We start from the raw sequence: 24724 nt of genomic DNA on the forward strand, positions 1-24724 counted from the left end.
GTCCAGAATTAGTCAACATCGTGTGCTTTGCATGAGGCATGCCCGATCCTTGTCTCCAGGGATTTCGGTAAACCTACACAACCCTTGAATCTTGAACCTTGAATAGGCCCTTCCCCTACAGCCCTCTCTGTCTTCCGTGTCATTTTGGACAGGTAGATTCTAAGGAACATCCGCCTCGAACAGAATCGAACGTATTCTTGTTCTATTGCCACTTCTTCAGTTTGTGCATTCAAAACATGGCGACATTTTCAGAAGTTTGCATATTTTCGGAATCCACGAGTTGCAAAACTAGAAAACAGTTTGTCAGTAGCCAGTTGTTCACGGTTATTGACAATGCATAATTAACTGCATTGTAAAATAATGTTGAGTCTGCACAAGTTCGAGCACATAGACACGTCTTTGACATTTATCACTGTGGTTCGGAAAGCAATTGTCGGCGTTTGTGCGATGTGAAAGGAACGGAGGTGGCTGAAGTGTAACCATCATGGGGGACATGGTCAGAGACTGATGTCAAAAATTCACAACGTGGCCTAAACCACGAAGTGATGTGATCCTCTTAAATCTCCGTACCCCACCTTCCAGCGGACTCGGGGCGACAGAGTAGCCTAGTGGTTCAGGTGTTCGCTTGCTGAAAAAATGATGGGCACAGTGTCTGGAGCCCATTTCTGGTGTTCTCGCCTCTCTGTCCAGCAAATAACTGTTCGTGTAAATGAATACAGGTATTTTATAAAATAGCTTTAAAACTTTATTCATCTATGTTTCATGTTACAAAGAAACTGCAATCGAGCAGCAATGATATAAAAATGCGAATATGCAATCAGTCTTTTCATATCAAATACGAATCACAAAAACATCATGGAAATGAATACCCATTGCGGTCAAAAAATAACTTTTGGTTTTAAAACAGTTTTAATCAAATGTTTTCTCCTATAGACCTGACAACAAAGATTGCGTAATTACATTTTTATTTACATGTACTGGATTTCAATTAATGTACTATTGAACACAACATGTAACCCATCACTTTCAAAAGTTCTCAACATAAATCGAAAGGTGTATTACGTATAGTACGAATTAAAAAAAATCGCCAAGAAATCTCCCATAAGTCAATTCGCCCATTACGTCATAATGGGGTACAAACATGTCAATAATATGAATATGCCAAAGAAAATGTCTCTGCACTCCTGTTGCCATGAAAGACTTTGTTAACTTTACAAAAGCGATTCTAATTAAAAACGCTAACGAACTTTCTCTTGTTGCCATAGATACCAGAGATGTTCAACTATGCTATATATACATAGAGAATGTTTAGTTTATTGTATGCAACACCTTGCGTGGAAAGCTGTCCAGTATTTGGATATTGAAGCAAAGGATTTACAAAGCACACGCAACAGTTCTCCATATTCCATGACAAATGAATAAAACCAACATCGTAACCTACAAGTGGTTCCTGTGACAAGGGGATACATCAGAGTTTACACCATTATTCTGCTTCAACGGGAGTGGAACTTCCACATGGCCACGGTGGGCGTGAGACTTGAAGGCAAAATATTTTCCTATGAGCGCTCTCGGTTGACTATCAAAACCAATAAATTGTCTTGTAGAAGAACAGATATTTGAGAAACAATTTTCGGGAAAAAATATTCCGATTGCATTACTTATACAAATCAGAGTACGATCATGAGTGGCTGAGTGACTTACAACACACTGACTGACTCCACTTTTCAAAACTTCAGCGTCCATTTGACAGTAACACGACAGTCACGGCGCTAAACCGGAAGTGGACCACTAGTGTCTGATCACAAACTGCGATTCTAGAGGAACTGTGTTTATGTTTGAGTTACGGTGCTAACCAGAAAGTATGGATACCTTTTTCCTGCCTGGTAAGAGGAGTAGAACAGACTGTCTCTGTAGACCACCCGGAGTCATGATTGCACAATGTCATTTAGAGAGTGGTCAGATGTAACATACGTTATATTCAGGATTACATTTTCTTCGTAAAAGTGCAGACTGTAGTACTTTTACTAGGCTGAGTCCCAGCTGGGATTCCAACCCACAGTCAGACACCTAATTGCCAGCAACCAAAGTCAGTCGCCTAACCCGCTCAGACTCGGTGCCTGAGTGAGTTAACCATAAGTTACCTCTAACTGTCAGTGATCCAGTCGAATAATTATCACTACAACTTTCCGTTCAAAGCCCATTGGAATCTGGTGTCCTAGGATAATTGACGGTTCAGGATAACTGCGTCATCATCACACAGTTCAGTAAATCATCTCTTGTTACCCCAAACCACTTGGCCTCACGTTACTTCAGTAACACATTTCTCTACTGTACAGAATCAACAAGCAATACGCATGTCAAAATCATGCCGATGCAACAAATATAGCATTTGGTCACGTATTTACACAACAATCTACAAAAAACAAAACAAAACAACGGCTGCTAGTCCATTACCAAGATAAAAGCAGGAGAGTATTAAAAGGTACATAAAATTGTCATATTTACGATTGCTGCCATATCAATACTAACAACTGAAGAAAATACGGAAAACAGAACTGCGAGTCCCTTGGAACAGTCACGTGCTTTCACCTTCACAAGCGCACATGCGTGCTTGCAGGCACAGACACTTTGTGTGAGCATGCTAAGAATTACAAAATATTTGTTCCCAACGTTACATGTCCGGAATAGGTGTATCCGTTGTTGTGAGGTTCGGACAAGGTGCAATTGTATTGCAATTCTTGACCTCTGTCGATGGCATTCTATCTAATTATGCTTGAATTACAATTATGGTAATCTCTATTGTCTGATGGTTTGATAGATGGATTTGTTACGTGAGAAAATGGACTCGAGGCTAACATGAATCAAAATTGATGGCGTCATGAGTAGACAGAACGTAAGCTGTCAGACTGGTGTCTTAAAGCTAAATTAAGACATAAAACCAAAATGGTATTCTTGCTTGAAAACGAAATCGTATACTCATCAGTTCTTCATAAAGCCAGATCGTAATCTGAAAGATTATCTACGTTAAGCACTAGACTACACTGGCTGTCTCTAAACTGAAACACTTTAACACGAAGTCTTCGGGGCACTCGAATTAGTCGTGTAATTCCAAGTTCAAGACACGAAGAGTGTCGATGTGATTGGTTACACAATCATCAATGCAGTTGAAGAGATCGAGTAAGTGAGGGTTCAGCGTATGTACATGACACGAGTTCAAATCTGTTACTAGCAATATAGCCATCGATATCCTGTGAATGATGTCTCCATTTCAGTTACATGCTTATCGAGGACCTTTTCCCTCCACAGAATTGTTACGGAAATAAAGTCACAATCTGCATCGAGCTTTTCACAAATCGTAAAATGTCCTTCGCTCACGAGAGAGTAACTGGGCAGTTATATTTACTGTCGTGTGACTCGATTCGTGTTCAATGGTATATAAGTCCAATGTATTTATCATAACAGAAATGGCATATTAAACACTGGATAATCGAAGCTTTACGAATATGTACATCATTATATTAAAATATATGTAGAAATTCCTCATTCCAAACTTTAAAAAATTACACATATCTCTCTACGTCGATGAGGTAACTCGTCTGTAATAAACCATTGTTGCCATAGCGACAGCATACTGTCATAATTTCACTAACAGTATGGTACCTGGACTGAAAACGTGCGACTTCGTTGCTATACATATTAACAACGTCGATGTGATGTAGGATACATCAATAACAGTAATTCCATACAATTTATAATAAAATAGTCCAGCACTGACGTTCTGTTTGGCAAGTGGTATGGCTATGTTAAACAAGACATGAAACATGAAGCCACAACCGTGAAACTATTTTAGATTAACACAATACACTGACGAAACATCAGGATATTGGCACATATACCAAATATACACGATGACTAAGGTTCGTCAAATTAACAAAGAATCATCAGTTATTGCACGAAGATTGGATAAATATTTGTAACAGAACCAAAGTCAAAGCACTAAAACGTTCATAGAAGAATAGTCCTTAAAACGTAAAATGTATTCTAAAATATATCTCAAAATATAAAAAAGACATGTATTTTTCATAAGAGAATGAATAGAGTTCATATTTACATATCATGACTTTAATCTTGGGTCAGTATTGATCACTGGTGTTTTATCAATCAATAAGGGCTTTCAGTAAACAAAGACCTTCAGCACGTTTTACCGATGGAAAAACTGTTAGGAGTGGCACATGACGTGCGGATGATGCCGACTTTGATATCTTATTTCTTCTGTTTGCTACAGTATATGCACCATGGAGTTCAAAGTATATATATATTTAAGCCTAGAACTATATATATTTACGCCTCATATATCTCTCAAGAAACGTTACCATTGAGTCACTGAATTAACGTTTGTGATGGTATGTGAAATAGCTACATGCAAATTAGTACCTTAGCATCGAAGGTGTAAACCTGCATACGTGTTTGGAAGCATTTGCAAAGCTGAGTCACAGAAAATATGTATGCACTGAGAGGGTTCGTGATTACACATTTACCTGATCCTCAATACAATTCCAACAAGTGGACATATTGTACATTCATAGTAGCTGTATTACACACTTATTTGAGCATGCATGGGTATTCGAGAACAGAAAACTAGATCGAGTTTACGCGTGCATCTATTACTTACTTTGAGTGTGTCACATATATGTTTTCGTACATTTTAGGTTTCAGCAGAAAAAATATACCACGTGAAAATATTGTCCTACTTCCTGGTTTCTGAGCTCATCACGATGAGAACCCATGATGTCTTCTTACTATATGGGATATATGATTTACCTCGAATGCTCTTCATGACTGCTTTTCAAAAGAGTGACCAAAGATATTACTACAGAGTTCAGACAGGTGCCCCTGCTCCTTGAGGTGCAAATACACAGCCGAAGTGCTCACCGCTTCGTCAAGGAGGTAACCTTCCGGGATACTCTCCCGCTCATCATACTCCAGGTTCCAGTAGAAGTTCGGGTAGGACTTTGTCTGAACAGCAACAACATAAAGCTCTTTACCATCAACAACTACACCCGGGGATCCAGATGTACACTGATGAAGGGGCCCATGGAACCGGAGTTTGTTGGGGTCAGACAGGCCCTGGAAGCCAGTGCCTGGGTAGTGCTTACCGCGGACCCATTCCACGGCATTGTCAACTTCTGTGTCTGTTGGATGAGCAGCAAGTCTGGATGGGTTTCGTCTCTTGGCTGGACTACCATCGTGGCCAACAAACTCCACTTTCCCATGCTCGCTGATGTCGGAGAAACTGGCAAGAGGAGGCGGCAGTGTCTTCTTGTCGTGACTTTCCAGTTCCAGGATGGCCACGTCTAGGTCTGGGTTGGTATAGGGCATGGAAACAAACTTGAATCTGGTCAGGTTGTCGAATTCATATTCCCCCATTTGGAGGTATTCAAACTGAATCCAGATTTCCTTGTTGTTGAACATCTGTTGTTCCGGTGTTCCCATGTTAGCTGCAACAGACACACTTTCCTGTCAGATTTTACGTCAGCTTCAGCATTATACTAACAACAAGCCCGGAAACACCGGGTGCTAAGTTGAGGAACATTTCTGCAACAAATTCGCTTAAAGTACCGCAACTGCAAGTGTATTTGGCTTAATACTCCTACATGTGCTGATGGTAATGTTTGCTAAATATCATCTTACAAATTGTTTAATCGGCTTTCCAGAAGTTGGCAGGTCAATAATAAGCTTACAAGAAATATATGTATGAACTATATGACGTGACCTCTCGCTGATGTGTGCGACATTATGTTTGTTTGTATGTTTGTTTGGTGTCGAACGCGCACTCAGTAATATTCCAGTTATATCATGGCGGCCTGTAAATATTCGAGTCCGGACCAGACACTTAAGTTATCAACTGCATACGAATCGATCAATACAAAGAGGATAACATGACACGAGTCAACTCTGAAGATAAACAGGGGTTGCTGTGGAGCAGGTCTAACCCTGGTCTTCATGTGATACCTACCGATGATGTCTCTGATGAGGTTGTATGCTGTCATGATGTACTTGTCCCCGACTCTGAAGCCAACACCGCAGACTTGAGGAGAGTATATGTACCCAACAGATTCGCTGATCTTGATTATCTGCTCCTGGCTAGGGGCGTCTTCTGTCTTCCCCAGCAAAGACGACCGGAAGCCCGTGAACTCTGTTGTAAAGAAACATATCTTTACTGTGTATTCATCATTAAACAATGCCATTTAGAAAGTGGTCAAATGCAACGTATGCCTTATTTGGGCATACTAGGCTGCTGACTTTGTGTCTGGTCAAATGGGCTTCACATATTTTACGAATCTGGCCAGGGAATCGATTATGAGTATTGAGATTGGGGTAATGGGTAATGATCGGTGGCCATGTTTGTAATCACGTACCATCTTTGATCTGTTCTACAAGAGATGACACTCCGTTCTGTACAGTCTCCTGGACGGCATCCGTTGATGGAAGTACTTCCTTGCCGAAGGAAACGGCGGATTCAAACGTTTCGCTTGCTTTCTCTTTCACAGCATCAACGGTTGAAGACGGTTCTGACTCGTCATCTTGTGTGACCACCTCCGGCATGGCAGCCTTCAAGACATCGTCTACGAGGCTCTCATTAGCTGTTTTGTCTTCAACGCTCTTCATCACTTCGTCCACAAGACCTCCGGCTTTCTCCTCAGTTGCACCTTCCTTCACAACTGCCAGTTCCCCGTTCGTGTCACCAGGCGCCACCTGATCTAGGACTCCGGTAGCGGAGTCGTTCCCAGAAAACGCAGACTGGACTTGAGCCACTGTCACAGAACTGATTTCCTCAACGTTTTGCTTCAACTCCGTCAACTTTTCCTTGGCTTTTTCTTTGCCAGATTCAAAGCTTGCCTCTGCAGCTTCTGCCTCTGAAGTTACTTTATCTGACACCTCCTGCATCCCAGCTGCAGCTGCTGCTTCTACAGACACCTGGACGTCAGACGCCACCTCCCCAACTTTGGACAGGTTCCCGGAAAAGAGCGACTTGGCTGGAGTCGAATGATCGTCCAGTTCATCCTCAGACGCGTCAATGAAGGGGATGGAAGGATCTGCCTGAAAGTTTGAACGGTTTTGCATTAGATGTTAAAACCAATACATAATATCTGAAAGCGATCACTATAGCTGTACTCGCTAGTTCGATGTTTCAGGTTATATTTGTATCCGAATACGTTCCACCTTGCTTGCACATCCATCATTATCCCGTACAGTAAACAACTAAAAAACATTATCCTTATGAACAAAGAAAGTTGATTGTTCAGTTACCTAGATAAGTCTTTTATGGGCATTTTAGAAGCTGAGTTGCTTAAGAATGATGACAATCTCTTTGGCTATACAACTTCTTTATTCTGTGAAAGGCGACGTTTCGGCATAAATTCTAACGTCGTTGTCAGGCACGTGATACATGGGAACAGATTGAGGGACTATATAAATGTGAGTCGTTGCCTTTCATAGAATAAAAAGATATTGTAAACAACTCATGTACACATGGGTATATTATATATTTTTGACATGTATCACTTGCTTGTCAACGACATTAGGATCCATGTGGAAACGTCAATTTCACAGAATATAGAAGTCGTTTGTCAATAAAAGCATCCACATCATTCTACGATATCGAACATCATTCAGACATGAACAAATCGACTGGTTGCTTGTACACAGGACGGTCCATCGAGCAGTACCTCTGTTTCATTGTATACGGGGTCCAAATTAAATATCACATCTAAACAGTCCTTTGCCGTATAAACGGGTGCACAATTCAAACAGAACAAGAGAAGTAATAACAAGCATAACAACAATAACGTCATCATTATCAACATTTCAAACGACTTACCTCATCTTTCACTGGTGGCTGATTGGGTAGAATGACTCCTCCTGGGCCGACTGAGTTCCGGAACTCTGAAACAGAAATACCACCCTCTACACCAGGAGAACCTTTCCATAATGATTGTTCTTATTATGACTGCTTACAGTTCCTGGGTGATGCCATGCCTTTCTTCCATTTGGATGCATTCTATTAAAGACCTTCTAAACATAAAATCAAAATCAATTAGGTCAAATGGATTGTATTAAACTGTCCGTAGAACTTGTCAAATGTCACTGACAAGTCAAGCTGCCATCCTTTCAGTCTCCTTGGTGACATTTTGACAACCTCCGATAAAAGACTTCATAGAATAAACTCAAATGTCTTGATAGAACATCCCCACAGGTCATGGTACAAATACCACGAACTAGTTTGTCAAATACACAAGAAAAGTGTATACATTTGTATGTCACCATAAAGATATTTAGATATAATAAACAAATATTATTAAGTTTATTAAGGTGACACACAACTCTGAAATCCGTGGTAACGTATACAGTAACGTATTTAGACATGAGGGTAGGACTGCAATGCAATACACAGTTGATGGTAAGTTTTAGGTACGACGGGAGTGGCTAAGAGAAGCCCAGGCTCTGACACAACATTAACGACATACCGCGAAATCAGCAACTTAAGACGTGCCGTGTTGTTACTTTGTACTGACATAAAGAATCAGAACATGGGAAACGATGTTCACCTAAATGAGACTTGACATACTGAACGTTTGAGTTAATGTTTCCCATAATCTTAACCTAATGAGACATAAGTTGGGCATTATTGTTACGATCACATCAGTCTGTACTTAAGTAAACGAGAGACTGATCCACGCAGGCTTCCATTTGCCTGTGCACGGTAACAGGTCAATGTACCAGTCTGACAATGACTGATATAAAGTGCGGGTCCCTTAACATGTAACTCTTCAATGTAGCATTACTTTATAATGGAGGGCGATCAGCAGCGATGACCAAATAAGCACGTCTAGCTGCACAAGCCACAACAATCCCAATGAAGTGCGGTCGACCGTGGTAAGTTAACAAGTTGGACAACAATGCCATTGTCCTCGTGAGGGTAGAGCTGACTGACGTCACACGTGGGTATACTCTTGTATTTAGGCAGAAAGTCGTTCTGTATTTCGACTCACTTACTGAGTAGATATGATGCCACAGTTGTTTTCGTCTTTGGTCGTTCATTGCATATTTAATTTGTTGGGTGAAACGTGACGGAATATCGCTTTTTCAATCATTCACTAAGATGATAGAAAACTGTGGCATAAATGCGTGTCTAAAATGGTATCCGAACCTGCGAAATGGGCGCCGAAGGATCTTCGCAATCTGTTCAATTACTAATTAAACAAGCCCGAATTAAGAATTCACTTGTTACCCTTTAGTTGTAATACTTAACCTGTGTGCACTTCAGTTGTATGCTCAACACGGGAGGGAAACCCGAAGTGATGCAGATCTCAAAACATCTTAAGGTACAAACCTACAGACATGCGTATGGTATTCGCACTCATGGAAAAAAATCAGGAATTAAGACTAACTGGTTTCTGGCATGTCCAAGGGAAGTAAGTCTACAGAGCGAATTGCAGCGCGTTGGACGTCTGGGCCGCTCCTGCCGTCGTTTTTTAACTTTCTACTTTACATTTTACTACAGTACCCACCCCGCTTGTCGCCGTCAGCCGCTGAAGCCGACCCGTTAGCCCTCAGCAAGGGCTTGCTGGCTGCCACATCCGCTTTTACTTCCGGTACGATCTCCTCAAACTCCGGCTGACTGGACGGAGCATTAGCCGGCTTGTAGGCCTCCTCCTTTGGTTGTTTGTTTTTAGATGCACACCCACCCATTGTGATTATCTGTAAACAAATAAACAATTGATCGCTTATTACATAAGGTACGGAAAGGCAAGTACACTGTTTGAGATCGTTCACGCGCAAATAGAACACAACCTAAAGAAAAGTTTAGTTTAAGATCTTTTCCTTCCCAATAGAACCATCGGCTTCAGCGAGGAGAGAATGGCTTCAGCGTTAAGGAAACATTTCGAGTTACCTCCCTTGCATTATATGTGGCGTCACCATCCCACACATACAGTCAATGGCAGGCAATGTTATTTCAGTCATCGTGTCAAATGTGTATGTGGTAATCTTGAAGTATGAACACCAACAGTTCCTTGACATGTTAGTTAAAACGATGGGAAGAATTATGAGAAGTTACGCAGACATATGCCGTAGTGTATGTTAAAGACGCATCACATAGATAATTAGTGAATTGTTAATATCAATAAACAAATCGACCATATGAATGAAAAAATATCATTGACGGACTTTGGAAATCGCACACAGTCCCTAGTAAATGTTAATGCCTCTGTTTTCTGAAAACCAGATAAATTCATTCGTCCATCTTATCCCCATGCCCTAATCCCCCTCATGTATCTTACCCTTTTTCGTGAGAGGCGACTAACGGTACCGGGAGATCAGACTTGTTGACCTTGTTGACACATGTCATCGGTTCCCAATTAGGCAGATCGATGATCATGCTGTTGATCACTGGAATGTTTCGCCCAGACTCGATCATTTACAGACCGCCTCCATATTGCAATATTGTTGAGTGTAGCGTTCAAGAACAAACCAGCCAACGTATTAGGACCACACCAACGGTATGAGAAAGCATAACCTGTTTGCCTCGCACAGTCCAAGTAATTTCGTCATCTGCACAGCAGCCATTATTGAGGACACTACAGGACCACCGTTCAGGTGAGTACCATACGGTAGTCGCTATGCTGTGCCCAATCAAATTCAAGGAAAAAGTATTGCTTTACACCGCCACTGAAATTCCAGCACTATTAAGAAGGAGACATCAGAAATGCGCAAACTTCGTATCCTTGTGTGGAATCGAAATGGTATTCCACTGGCTGAAGTAACACTGGAACCACTCGACTAACCCCCATTACAACAGGAGTAAAAAAGTTGAGGCCAGTTTGCAGACACTGCAAGTTTCATAACACACAGTTTGACTGAATTACGAGGGCACCATATTTATTTACACAGCGCCGTGTTGCAGTAAATAGATAAGTAAGTAAACACACATCTTACATTTAGCCCAAAGCAAGACTGACACATTCCATTTTCTACCGACATACCTCACCAGCAATCATATTCAAATACAGCCCTATAAAAAACAACATAATTGTGAATTGTGCTAAGAATGCGCGGCCTTTTTCGAATGGAAAGGTGCCTAGTGTCTAAAACCGAGATGATTTGCTGGAAGAAGTAATCAATGCAAACAGTTAGTGAGTTAAGTTTGACGGAGGACACCAGAAATAGCTTCAGACACTGTACCCATGTGGGGAATCGAACCTGGGACTTGGGGGAAATACAGCGTTTCCACATGTAAGTAGGCCACACGGAACTCTCACTATTAAACAAAACGTCTTCCATAATCAACAGAACGCTCTAGAGTGCATGTAGTTTAAGGTGCTTTGAGAAATATACAAGCAAAATCTCTTAGAAAGTTAACTTCATATTTTGAACCCACAGTGACGTAAAACCCGGACCTCCAAGTGGCAAGCAAACACATTAACAACTAGGCTTCCTCGCATTTCAAGAACGCATTCTACAGTAACTGCTGGTAACGCATTGCCAGGTATACATAGCAATGTTTTGCATTGCTTCGTTTCAGTGATCAGAAATTCCCCATTTGAGAGAGTGATCGCCGTCCTGTATCGTTCGCCATTAGACAAGATGGGTTTAACCATTCACCGATGTGTCAGGCATATTCTCGTTCAGACACTGACTCCTATCATCTACACTGTACACTGCGCAGCCCTGTGATGCATTCAGCATCTACAATGACTACATGTGTTTCTACAACTGCAACAGTGACCACATCTCGACAAACTGCATATTGTATTCACATTCTGTGTACTCACTGTGATCCAACGTTTCCTCCTTGTGGGTTTTACATGTGTCAGCCCCTCATATTAACGCTACTATGCAAGTATGTCCACAACTAGGTCACCAGAACCTGAGCTGTTGTTTACGGGAGATATTTGTAGAGGTATTTATATACGACCATTCAGGCGTGACTGAAAGATGCGTAGTAACACTTCATGCCTGTCGTCTTGTTCAGTTGAATGGCAGTGCATGGAAACGCGCTGTTAAAACCGTAAATCTACACATACATGGACGGCCTCAACGAGCTTCACAGGTGTAATGTAAAATACTCGGCCTGTATCGGTTCCTCTCCTCGACTGCGTGGAGGAAATGTAGGCAGCCGATATGCTCTGATAAAACCCGTGCCATAAATAATTCAAAACATCATAAACATTCACGAAATATACATTCCTAAAACAGCAGGTGTTTTCTGGTAAAACGTGAATGTTGTTTTATGCCTAAGGCACTGACTATCAGAGGAATGCCGCGACAGCTCGTACTAAAGTCTGTATGTTTTGAGTGATATTTCAATGGAGGGCACAGCAATGGACTTCACTCAGTCATAGAGAAAATAGTGTTCGAGCATTGCCCGTGACCATCAAGGCTACCATTGAGACCATCAAGGCTACCATTGTGACCATCGGATCTTCATTTTATCCAACTCCTGCCAGTGCGTGTGGTCTAACGCAGAAGCCGGTCTTTAAAGTGTAGTGAGTGAGTTTGTTTTACACCACTTTTAGGACTAGTAAAGCAACATCACGGCAGGGGACACCAGGAGTGGGCATCACACGTCGTACCCATGTGGGCAATCGAAATTGATAAACGTATAAATATTTATGTCCAAGGAAAATCGGGTAGCTGTGTTTGACTATTGTTGATGCGTCATATCTTGCATACCAGATATGAACAATTAAAAAGACAAACGTGTTAGTCATGCCTAAACACGTGAGACACAATGGAGATTAAGATATGACCTTGGAAGGATGACAGCTTTTTACGACTTCGGAACACAGAAGGTGAAGGTCACGGGTCCTGCCTGTTGCGTGAATGTATCCCTAGGTCACGATCGGCTCCCCGTGAGATTTAGAGCGAAGATCACAAGGCTGAGATCATTACGATCGGAACACCGCGGGCAGTCGGCGCTATCTCGGTTTGAAGGTTCGGGAGGACGATGTTATTTTACCCAATGACAGGTTGTTCCTTGTCTTGGATTCACTGATCCGTGATGAACTTAATTTCAAAATATGACTGATTAGCAATGTAACATATGTCTTATTTGGGATTATACGTTGTCAGTACAGATTCTAGAAGTGTTCGGGGGTTGAGTTCCATCCGAGAATCGAACCACACTGTTTAATCTACAGGTGAACGTTTAGTCGTGGTCGGGGATAGGGTTTTGAAAGTAAAGCTTGCGTGCTTGCTTGCGTGTGTCCGTGTCGTCCTTGAGCCCAGACAACCGCGGACTTCCTTCATCAAACTTGATCAGCTCGTATTTCCATATATTTTTGTTCTACCTCTGAAAACCTTCGAACTATCACTGTTCAACATTGGAGGCTAAACGAATAGCAAACTGACATTGGGATGAGATATATTACTTATAAGGAAATATTTGCAGATAACGTCTTGAAATGTTGGTGCAATCTCGTCTGGTTAAGGTGAACGAGTAGAGTATGCCGCTACTTCCGGTGAGAGTGTGCAGAAGACTGGAACTGTCATGGCGAGCCTGCCATGTCAGATGATAAATAACAACGCCTCATGTACTATGCGTGTATGCATGTCACACAAGGGGTGACAAACTGTATCTCTGATTAGTCTCCTTTGTGGGAGGAAAGCTCGGTACCCGCCACACAAAGCTACACGGATAAACATTTGTTGCCGGGATTATGTTTTCTGTTACAGTAGTGAGTCTTCCGGCGTCAGGGTCTCGCCTCTCAACCCTGACCTCTTTTAACCCCTCTACCCACCCTTGACATGCTTCCCTTCCGACCTCGGACCCCTGACAAGCAACTGAGCTTATCCGACTACTTCCCTTCCCACCCCTCTTGCAGGTAACCGTACCCTGCTCAGGCCACACCTCTACTTACACTATACTCCCTTCCTAGACCAAATCCCCACTGATCACATACAGAATCGAATCTCCAACACCAAAGATCTCTTCCCACCCAAATTATGCAGAAATTCTTAACAACTGTGAAGTGATTGCCCCGCCGACAAATAATCTCCATCGACCCTCAACACTCCTACGTCACATCAATACAAGTGTTTGTTCATGGGTGGAAATCGGCCAAACACGGGTGCACTACGACCCTCTTCCTCCCAGACTTCATTCCGCTTCAGGCTATAGGCACTGCCTACTAAAACCTAGACAAACTCTTAAAATGCATGTTTACAGCTCTAGACAAACAATTAACATATATCAACTGGCACATATATATACATCTCACTAAAAGTGGACACGTGTTTTGTATATGCGAGTATCCCAGACATCAGCACATCTAGTCCAATTCGGACTAGAAGATCTGAGATTTGAACCCGTTAGATTTGGAGATTTTAATCCGTTAGAACAGTCGTAGACTAAAGCGTGGTCTGTGATACCAGATGGAGACCAGATATTCAGAACCCGGGGAAATCTAAACTTGTTTCATTTTGGGCATTTGCATTGCAGGGAGGGCTGGGCAGTAGAAAAAATAATGTGGTTCAGGGACTGTGAGACGGACTACATTGCAGGGAGGGCTGGGCAGTAGAAAAAATAATGTGGTTCAGGGACTGTGAGACGGACTACATTGCAGGGAGGGCTGGGCAGTAGAAAAAATAATGTGGTTCAGGGACTGTGAGACGGACTACATTGCAGGGAGGGCTGGGCAGTAGAAAAAATAATGTGGTTCAGGGACTGTGAGACGGACTACATTGCAGGGAGGGCTGGGCAGTAGAAAAAATAATGTGGTTCAGGGACTGTGAGACGGACTACATTGCAGGGAGGGCTGGGCAGTAGAAAAAATAATGTGGTTCAGGGACTGTGAGACGGACTACATTGCAGGGAGGGCTGGGCAGTAGAAAAAATAATGTGGTTCAGGGACTGTGAGACAGACTACATTGCAGGGAGGGCTGGGCAGTAGAAAAAATAATGTGGTTCAGGGACTGTGAGACGGACTACATTGCAGGGAGGGCTGGGCAGTAGAAAAAATAATGTGGTTCAGGGACTGTGAGACAGACTACATAGCAGGGAGGGCTGGGCAGTAGAAAAAATAATGTGGTTCAGGGACTGTGAGACGGACTACATTGCAGGGAGGGCTGGGCAGTAGAAAAAATAATGTGGTTCAGGGACTGTGAGACAGACTACATTGCAGGGAGGGCTGGGCAGTAGGAAAAATAATGTGGTTCAGGGACTGTGAGACGGACTACATTGCAGGGAGGGCTGGGCAGTAGGAAAAATAATGTGGTTCAGGGACTGTGAGACGGACTACATTGCAGGGAGGGCTGGGCAGTAGAAAAAATAATGTGGTTCAGGGACTGTGAGACGGACTACATTGCAGGGAGGGCTGGGCAGTAGAAAAAATAATGTGGTTCAGGGACTGTGAGACGGACTACATTGCAGGGAGGGCTGGGCAGTAGGAAAAATAATGTGGTTCAGGGACTGTGAGACGGACTACATTGCAGGGAGGGCTGGGCAGTAGAAAAAATAATGTGGTTCAGGGACTGTGAGACAGACTACATTGCAGGGAGGGCTGGGCAGTAGAAAAAATAATGTGGTTCAGGGACTGTGAGACAGACTACATTGCAGGGAGGGCTGGGCAGTAGAAAAAATAATGTGGTTCAGGGACTGTGAGACGGACTACATTGCAGGGAGGGCTGGGCAGTAGAAAAAATAATGTGGTTCAGGGACTGTGAGACGGACTACATTGCAGGGAGGGCTGGGCAGTAGAAAAAATAATGTGGTTCAGGGACTGTGAGACGGACTACATTGCAGGGAGGGCTGGGCAGTAGAAAAAATAATGTGGTTCAGGGACTGTGAGACAGACTACATTGCAGGGAGGGCTGGGCAGTAGAAAAAATAATGTGGTTCAGGGACTGTGAGACAGACTACATTGCAGGGAGGGCTGGGCAGTAGAAAAAATAATGTGGTTCAGGGACTGTGAGACAGACTACATTGCAGGGAGGGCTGGGCAGTAGAAAAAATAATGTGGTTCAGGGACTGTGAGACAGACTACATTGCAGGGAGGGCTGGGCAGTAGAAAAAATAATGTGGTTCAGGGACTGTGAGACGGACTACATTGCAGGGAGGGCTGGGCAGTAGAAAAAATAATGTGGTTCAGGGACTGTGAGACGGACTACATTGCAGGGAGGGCTGGGCAGTAGAAAAAATAATGTGGTTCAGGGACTGTGAGACGGACTACATTGCAGGGAGGGCTGGGCAGTAGAAAAAATAATGTGGTTCAGGGACTGTGAGACGGACTACATTGCAGGGAGGGCTGGGCAGTAGAAAAAATAATGTGGTTCAGGGACTGTGAGACGGACTACATTGCAGGGAGGGCTGGGCAGTAGAAAAAATAATGTGGTTCAGGGACTGTGAGACGGACTACATTGCAGGGAGGGCTGGGCAGTAGAAAAAATAATGTGGTTCAGGGACTGTGAGACGGACTACATTGCAGGGAGGGCTGGGCAGTAGAAAAAATAATGTGGTTCAGGGACTGTGAGACAGACTACATTGCAGGGAGGGCTGGGCAGTAGAAAAAATAATGTGGTTCAGGGACTGTGAGACGGACTACATTGCAGGGAGGGCTGGGCAGTAGAAAAAATAATGTGGTTCAGGGACTGTGAGACGGACTACATTGCAGGGAGGGCTGGGCAGTAGAAAAAATAATGTGGTTCAGGGACTGTGAGACGGACTACATTGCAGGGAGGGCTGGGCAGTAGGAAAAATAATGTGGTTCAGGGACTGTGAGACAGACTACATTGCAGGGAGGGCTGGGCAGTAGAAAAAATAATGTGGTTCAGGGACTGTGAGACGGACTACATTGCAGGGAGGGCTGGGCAGTAGAAAAAATAATGTGGTTCAGGGACTGTGAGACAGACTACATTGCAGGGAGGGCTGGGCAGTAGAAAAAATAATGTGGTTCAGGGACTGTGAGACAGACTACATTGCAGGGAGGGCTGGGCAGTAGAAAAAATAATGTGGTTCAGGGACTGTGAGACAGACTACATTGCAGGGAGGGCTGGGCAGTAGAAAAAATAATGTGGTTCAGGGACTGTGAGACGGACTACATTGCAGGGAGGGCTGGGCAGTAGAAAAAATAATGTGGTTCAGGGACTGTGAGACAGACTACATTGCAGGGAGGGCTGGGCAGTAGAAAAAATAATGTGGTTCAGGGACTGTGAGACGGACTACATTGCAGGGAGGGCTGGGCAGTAGAAAAAATAATGTGGTTCAGGGACTGTGAGACGGACTACATTGCAGGGAGGGCTGGGCAGTAGAAAAAATAATGTGGTTCAGGGACTGTGAGACAGACTACATTGCAGGGAGGGCTGGGCAGTAGAAAAAATAATGTGGTTCAGGGACTGTGAGACAGACTACATTGCAGGTAGGGCTGGGCAGTAGAAAAAATAATGTGGTTCAGGGACTGTGAGACAGACTACATTGCAGGGAGGGCTGGGCAGTAGAAAAAATAATGTGGTTCAGGGACTGTGAGACGGACTACATTGCAGGGAGGGCTGGGCAGTAGAAAAAATAATGTGGTTCAGGGACTGTGAGACGGACTACATTGCAGGGAGGGCTGGGCAGTAGAAAAAATAATGTGGTTCAGGGACTGTGAGACAGACTACATTGCAGGGAGGGCTGGGCAGTAGAAAAAATAATGTGGTTCAGGGACTGTGAGACGGACTACATTGCAGGGAGGGCTGGGCAGTAGAAAAAATAATGTGGTTCAGGGACTGTGAGACAGACTACATTGCAGGGAGGGCTGGGCAGTAGAAAAAATAATGTGGTTCAGGGACTGTGAGACAGACTACATTGCAGGGAGGGCTGGGCAGTAGAAAAAATAATGTGGTTCAGGGACTGTGAGACGGACTACATTGCAGGGAGGGCTGGGCAGTAGAAAAAATAATGTGGTTCAGGGACTGTGAGACGGACTACATTGCAGGGAGGGCTGGGCAGTAGAAAAAATAATGTGGTTCAGGGACTGTGAGACAGACTACATTGCAGGGAGGGCTGGGCAGTAGAAAAAATAATGTGGTTCAGGGACTGTGAGACAGACTACATTGCAGGGAGGGCTGGGCAGTAGAAAAAATAATGTGGTTCAGGGACTGTGAGACAGACTACATTGCAGGGAGGGCTGGGCAGTAGAAAAAATAATGTGGTTCAGGGACTGTGAGACGGACTACATTGCAGGGAGGGCTGGGCAGTAGAAAAAATAATGTGGTTCAGGGACTGTGAGACGGACTACATTGCAGGGAGGGCTGGGCAGTAGAAAAAATAATGTGGTTCAGGGACTGTGAGACAGACTACATTGCAGGGAGGGCTGGGCAGTAGAAAAAATAATGTGGTTCAGGGACTGTGAGACGGACTACATTGCAGGGAGGGCTGGGCAGTAGAAAAAATAATGTGGTTCAGGGACTGTGAGACGGACTACATTGCAGGGAGGGCTGGGCAGTAGAAAAAATAATGTGGTTCAGGGACTGTGAGACAGACTACATTGCAGGGAGGGCTGGGCAGTAGAAAAAATAATGTGGTTCAGGGACTGTGAGACAGACTACATTGCAGGGAGGGCTGGGCAGTAGAAAAAATAATGTGGTTCAGGGACTGTGAGACGGACTACATTGCAGGGAGGGCTGGGCAGTAGAAAAAATAATGTGGTTCAGGGACTGTGAGACAGACTACATTGCAGGGAGGGCTGGGCAGTAGAAAAAATAATGTGGTTCAGGGACTGTGAGACAGACTACATTGCAGGGAGGGCTGGGCAGTAGAAAAAATAATGTGGTTCAGGGACTGTGAGACAGACTACATTGCAGGGAGGGCTGGGCAGTAGAAAAAATAATGTGGTTCAGGGACTGTGAGACGGACTACATTGCAGGGAGGGCTGGGCAGTAGAAAAAATAATGTGGTTCAGGGACTGTGAGACGGACTACATTGCAGGGAGGGCTGGGCAGTAGAAAAAATAATGTGGTTCAGGGACTGTGAGACAGACTACATTGCAGGGAGGGCTGGCAGTAGAAAAAATAATGTGGTTCAGGGACTGTGAGACAGACTACATTGCAGGGAGGGCTGGGCAGTAGAAAAAATAATGTGGTTCAGGGACTGTGAGACAGACTACATTGCAGGGAGGGCTGGGCAGTAGAAAAAATAATGTGGTTCAGGGACTGTGAGACGGACTACATTGCAGGGAGGGCTGGGCAGTAGAAAAAATAATGTGGTTCAGGGACTGTGAGACGGACTACATTGCAGGGAGGGCTGGGCAGTAGAAAAAATAATGTGGTTCAGGGACTGTGAGACAGACTACATTGCAGGGAGGGCTGGGCAGTAGAAAAAATAATGTGGTTCAGGGACTGTGAGACGGACTACATTGCAGGGAGGGCTGGGCAGTAGAAAAAATAATGTGGTTCAGGGACTGTGAGACGGACTACATTGCAGGGAGGGCTGGGCAGTAGAAAAAATAATGTGGTTCAGGGACTGTGAGACAGACTACATTGCAGGGAGGGCTGGGCAGTAGAAAAAATAATGTGGTTCAGGGACTGTGAGACGGACTACATTGCAGGGAGGGCTGGGCAGTAGAAAAAATAATGTGGTTCAGGGACTGTGAGACAGACTACATTGCAGGGAGGGCTGGGCAGTAGAAAAAATAATGTGGTTCAGGGACTGTGAGACGGACTACATTGCAGGGAGGGCTGGGCAGTAGAAAAAATAATGTGGTTCAGGGACTGTGAGACGGACTACATTGCAGGGAGGGCTGGGCAGTAGAAAAAATAATGTGGTTCAGGGACTGTGAGACGGACTACATTGCAGGGAGGGCTGGGCAGTAGGAAAAATAATGTGGTTCAGGGACTGTGAGACAGACTACATTGCAGGGAGGGCTGGGCAGTAGAAAAAATAATGTGGTTCAGGGACTGTGAGACAGACTACATTGCAGGGAGGGCTGGGCAGTAGAAAAAATAATGTGGTTCAGGGACTGTGAGACAGACTACATTGCAGGGAGGGCTGGGCAGTAGAAAAAATAATGTGGTTCAGGGACTGTGAGACAGACTACATTGCAGGGAGGGCTGGGCAGTAGAAAAAATAATGTGGTTCAGGGACTGTGAGACAGACTACATTGCAGGGAGGGCTGGGCAGTAGAAAAAATAATGTGGTTCAGGGACTGTGAGACGGACTACATTGCAGGGAGGGCTGGGCAGTAGAAAAAATAATGTGGTTCAGGGACTGTGAGACAGACTACATTGCAGGGAGGGCTGGGCAGTAGAAAAAATAATGTGGTTCAGGGACTGTGAGACGGACTACATTGCAGGGAGGGCTGGGCAGTAGAAAAAATAATGTGGTTCAGGGACTGTGAGACGGACTACATTGCAGGGAGGGCTGGGCAGTAGAAAAAATAATGTGGTTCAGGGACTGTGAGACAGACTACATTGCAGGGAGGGCTGGGCAGTAGAAAAAATAATGTGGTTCAGGGACTGTGAGACAGACTACATAGCAGGGAGGGCTGGGCAGTAGAAAAAATAATGTGGTTCAGGGACTGTGAGACAGACTACATTGCAGGGAGGGCTGGGCAGTAGAAAAAATAATGTGGTTCAGGGACTGTGAGACGGACTACATTGCAGGGAGGGCTGGGCAGTAGAAAAAATAATGTGGTTCAGGGACTGTGAGACGGACTACATTGCAGGGAGGGCTGGGCAGTAGAAAAAATAATGTGGTTCAGGGACTGTGAGACAGACTACATTGCAGGGAGGGCTGGGCAGTAGAAAAAATAATGTGGTTCAGGGACTGTGAGACGGACTACATTGCAGGGAGGGCTGGGCAGTAGAAAAAATAATGTGGTTCAGGGACTGTGAGACAGACTACATTGCAGGGAGGGCTGGGCAGTAGAAAAAATAATGTGGTTCAGGGACTGTGAGACAGACTACATTGCAGGGAGGGCTGGGCAGTAGAAAAAATAATGTGGTTCAGGGACTGTGAGACGGACTACATTGCAGGGAGGGCTGGGCAGTAGAAAAAATAATGTGGTTCAGGGACTGTGAGACGGACTACATTGCAGGGAGGGCTGGGCAGTAGAAAAAATAATGTGGTTCAGGGACTGTGAGACAGACTACATTGCAGGGAGGGCTGGGCAGTAGAAAAAATAATGTGGTTCAGGGACTGTGAGACAGACTACATTGCAGGGAGGGCTGGGCAGTAGAAAAAATAATGTGGTTCAGGGACTGTGAGACAGACTACATTGCAGGGAGGACTGGGCAGTAGAAAAAATAATGTGGTTCAGGGACTGTGAGACGGACTACATTGCAGGGAGGGCTGGGCAGTAGAAAAAATAATGTGGTTCAGGGACTGTGAGACGGACTACATTGCAGGGAGGGCTGGGCAGTAGAAAAAATAATGTGGTTCAGGGACTGTGAGACAGACTACATTGCAGGGAGGGCTGGGCAGTAGAAAAAATAATGTGGTTCAGGGACTGTGAGACGGACTACATTGCAGGGAGGGCTGGGCAGTAGAAAAAATAATGTGGTTCAGGGACTGTGAGACGGACTACATTGCAGGGAGGGCTGGGCAGTAGAAAAAATAATGTGGTTCAGGGACTGTGAGACAGACTACATTGCAGGGAGGGCTGGGCAGTAGAAAAAATAATGTGGTTCAGGGACTGTGAGACAGACTACATTGCAGGGAGGGCTGGGCAGTAGAAAAAATAATGTGGTTCAGGGACTGTGAGACGGACTACATTGCAGGGAGGGCTGGGCAGTAGAAAAAATAATGTGGTTCAGGGACTGTGAGACAGACTACATTGCAGGGAGGGCTGGGCAGTAGAAAAAATAATGTGGTTCAGGGACTGTGAGACAGACTACATTGCAGGGAGGGCTGGGCAGTAGAAAAAATAATGTGGTTCAGGGACTGTGAGACGGACTACATTGCAGGGAGGGCTGGGCAGTAGAAAAAATAATGTGGTTCAGGGACTGTGAGACGGACTACATTGCAGGGAGGGCTGGGCAGTAGAAAAAATAATGTGGTTCAGGGACTGTGAGACGGACTACATTGCAGGGAGGGCTGGGCAGTAGAAAAAATAATGTGGTTCAGGGACTGTGAGACAGACTACATTGCAGGGAGGGCTGGGCAGTAGAAAAAATAATGTGGTTCAGGGACTGTGAGACAGACTACATTGCAGGGAGGGCTGGGCAGTAGAAAAAATAATGTGGTTCAGGGACTGTGAGACGGACTACATTGCAGGGAGGGCTGGGCAGTAGAAAAAATAATGTGGTTCAGGGACTGTGAGACAGACTACATTGCAGGGAGGGCTGGGCAGTAGAAAAAATAATGTGGTTCAGGGACTGTGAGACAGACTACATTGCAGGGAGGGCTGGGCAGTAGAAAAAATAATGTGGTTCAGGGACTGTGAGACGGACTACATTGCAGGGAGGGCTGGGCAGTAGAAAAAATAATGTGGTTCAGGGACTGTGAGACAGACTACATTGCAGGGAGGGCTGGCAGTAGAAAAATAATGTGGTTCAGGGACTGTGAGACGGACTACATTGCAGGGAGGGCTGGGCAGTAGAAAAAATAATGTGGTTCAGGGACTGTGAGACGGACTACATTGCAGGGAGGGCTGGGCAGTAGAAAAAATAATGTGGTTCAGGGACTGTGAGACGGACTACATTGCAGGGAGGGCTGGGCAGTAGGAAAAATAATGTGGTTCAGGGACTGTGAGACAGACTACATTGCAGGGAGGGCTGGGCAGTAGAAAAAATAATGTGGTTCAGGGACTGTGAGACAGACTACATTGCAGGGAGGGCTGGGCAGTAGGAAAAATAATGTGGTTCAGGGACTGTGAGACAGACTACATTGCAGGGAGGGCTGGGCAGTAGAAAAAATAATGTGGTTCAGGGACTGTGAGACAGACTACATTGCAGGGAGGGCTGGGCAGTAGGAAAAATAATGTGGTTCAGGGACTGTGAGACGGACTACATTGCAGGGAGGGCTGGGCAGTAGGAAAAATAATGTGGTTCAGGGACTGTGAGACAGACTACATTGCAGGGAGGGCTGGGCAGTAGAAAAAATAATGTGGTTCAGGGACTGTGAGACGGACTACATTGCAGGGAGGGCTGGGCAGTAGAAAAATAATGTGGTTCAGGGACTGTGAGACAGACTACATTGCAGGGAGGGCTGGGCAGTAGAAAAAATAATGTGGTTCAGGGACTGTGAGACAGACTACATTGCAGGGAGGGCTGGGCAGTAGAAAAAATAATGTGGTTCAGGGACTGTGAGACGGACTACATTGCAGGGAGGGCTGGGCAGTAGAAAAAATAATGTGGTTCAGGGACTGTGAGACGGACTACATTGCAGGGAGGGCTGGGCAGTAGAAAAAATAATGTGGTTCAGGGACTGTGAGACGGACTACATTGCAGGGAGGGCTGGGCAGTAGAAAAAATAATGTGGTTCAGGGACTGTGAGACGGACTACATTGCAGGGAGGGCTGGGCAGTAGAAAAAATAATGTGGTTCAGGGACTGTGAGACGGACTACATTGCAGGGAGGGCTGGGCAGTAGAAAAAATAATGTGGTTCAGGGACTGTGAGACGGACTACATTGCAGGGAGGGCTGGGCAGTAGAAAAAATAATGTGGTTCAGGGACTGTGAGACGGACTACATTGCAGGGAGGGCTGGGCAGTAGAAAAAATAATGTGGTTCAGGGACTGTGAGACGGACTACATTGCAGGGAGGGCTGGGCAGTAGAAAAAATAATGTGGTTCAGGGACTGTGAGACGGACTACATTGCAGGGAGGGCTGGGCAGTAGAAAAAATAATGTGGTTCAGGGACTGTGAGACAGACTACATTGCAGGGAGGGCTGGGCAGTAGAAAAAATAATGTGGTTCAGGGACTGTGAGACAGACTACATTGCAGGGAGGGCTGGGCAGTAGAAAAAATAATGTGGTTCAGGGACTGTGAGACAGACTACATTGCAGGGAGGGCTGGGCAGTAGAAAAAATAATGTGGTTCAGGGACTGTGAGACAGACTACATTGCAGGGAGGGCTGGGCAGTAGAAAAAATAATGTGGTTCAGGGACTGTGAGACAGACTACATTGCAGGGAGGGCTGGGCAGTAGAAAAAATAATGTGGTTCAGGGACTGTGAGACAGACTACATTGCAGGGAGGGCTGGGCAGTAGAAAAAATAATGTGGTTCAGGGACTGTGAGACGGACTAAAATGCTAAAACTGTTTTGTGGCCAGGACACCATCCATGGGTGGATGCAACTTTTTGAGAAAGTGGGGTGCACACCTCTGCGGAAAGGGACGCACACTTCATTTTCACCTGTTTTCATGGGAGTTTTGATGGTCATTCAATAACACACACCCATTCCTGGATCCGCCTCTGTCATCATTGACACAACATAGATGCTATGTAAAACACGCGTAACATACCCCATAGAAACTTAGAAATTGCTGTTTCAGCGACTCAGTATCTAAATACCAGACTGGTGTCACTCACGACCTGACATAACAAGTTTCGAAAGAGCCATATTTCCCTTCAGGCTTTCCTCCACTGAGTCATCAATACTCGCGGTTCATGAAGGTCACTTTGTACTAATGGCGGGTGACGCAGCCATGCGTGACGAATCCATGTCGGTGTAAGATGGCGGCTTCAGACCAGCAACCCTACACATAGGAACACCAAAAACACATAGCTGTAAACATGCTTTTTT

At 44.9% G+C, this 24724-nt stretch overlaps 1 protein-coding gene across 3 annotated transcripts in view; it reads right to left on the reverse strand.

Annotated features, from left to right (window-relative positions):
• Positions 1-731: 731 nt before the first annotated feature.
• LOC137273175 (uncharacterized) overlaps positions 732-24724 on the reverse strand; it is a 52494-nt gene continuing 28501 nt past the window's right edge. For 2 of the 3 annotated variants that reach the window (XM_067805664.1, XM_067805665.1), the window contains exons 2-6: positions 9573-9762; positions 7883-7947; positions 6420-7101; positions 6017-6196; positions 732-5498 (exon numbers count right to left, since the gene is read on the reverse strand). In XM_067805664.1, coding sequence (XP_067661765.1) covers positions 4834-5498; positions 6017-6196; positions 6420-7101; positions 7883-7947; positions 9573-9753 — 1773 coding nt within the window. In that variant the 5' untranslated portion in view covers positions 9754-9762 and the 3' untranslated portion in view covers positions 732-4833. Of the gene's footprint in view, positions 5499-6016; positions 6197-6419; positions 7102-7882; positions 7948-9572; positions 9763-11834; positions 12186-24724 lie in introns of those variants that run through there. The other variant, XM_067805666.1, reaches the window with a different exon arrangement.

Source organism: Haliotis asinina, chromosome 2 (assembly GCF_037392515.1).
Source record: "Haliotis asinina isolate JCU_RB_2024 chromosome 2, JCU_Hal_asi_v2, whole genome shotgun sequence".
NCBI classification, from domain to species: Eukaryota; Metazoa; Mollusca; class Gastropoda; order Lepetellida; family Haliotidae; genus Haliotis; species Haliotis asinina.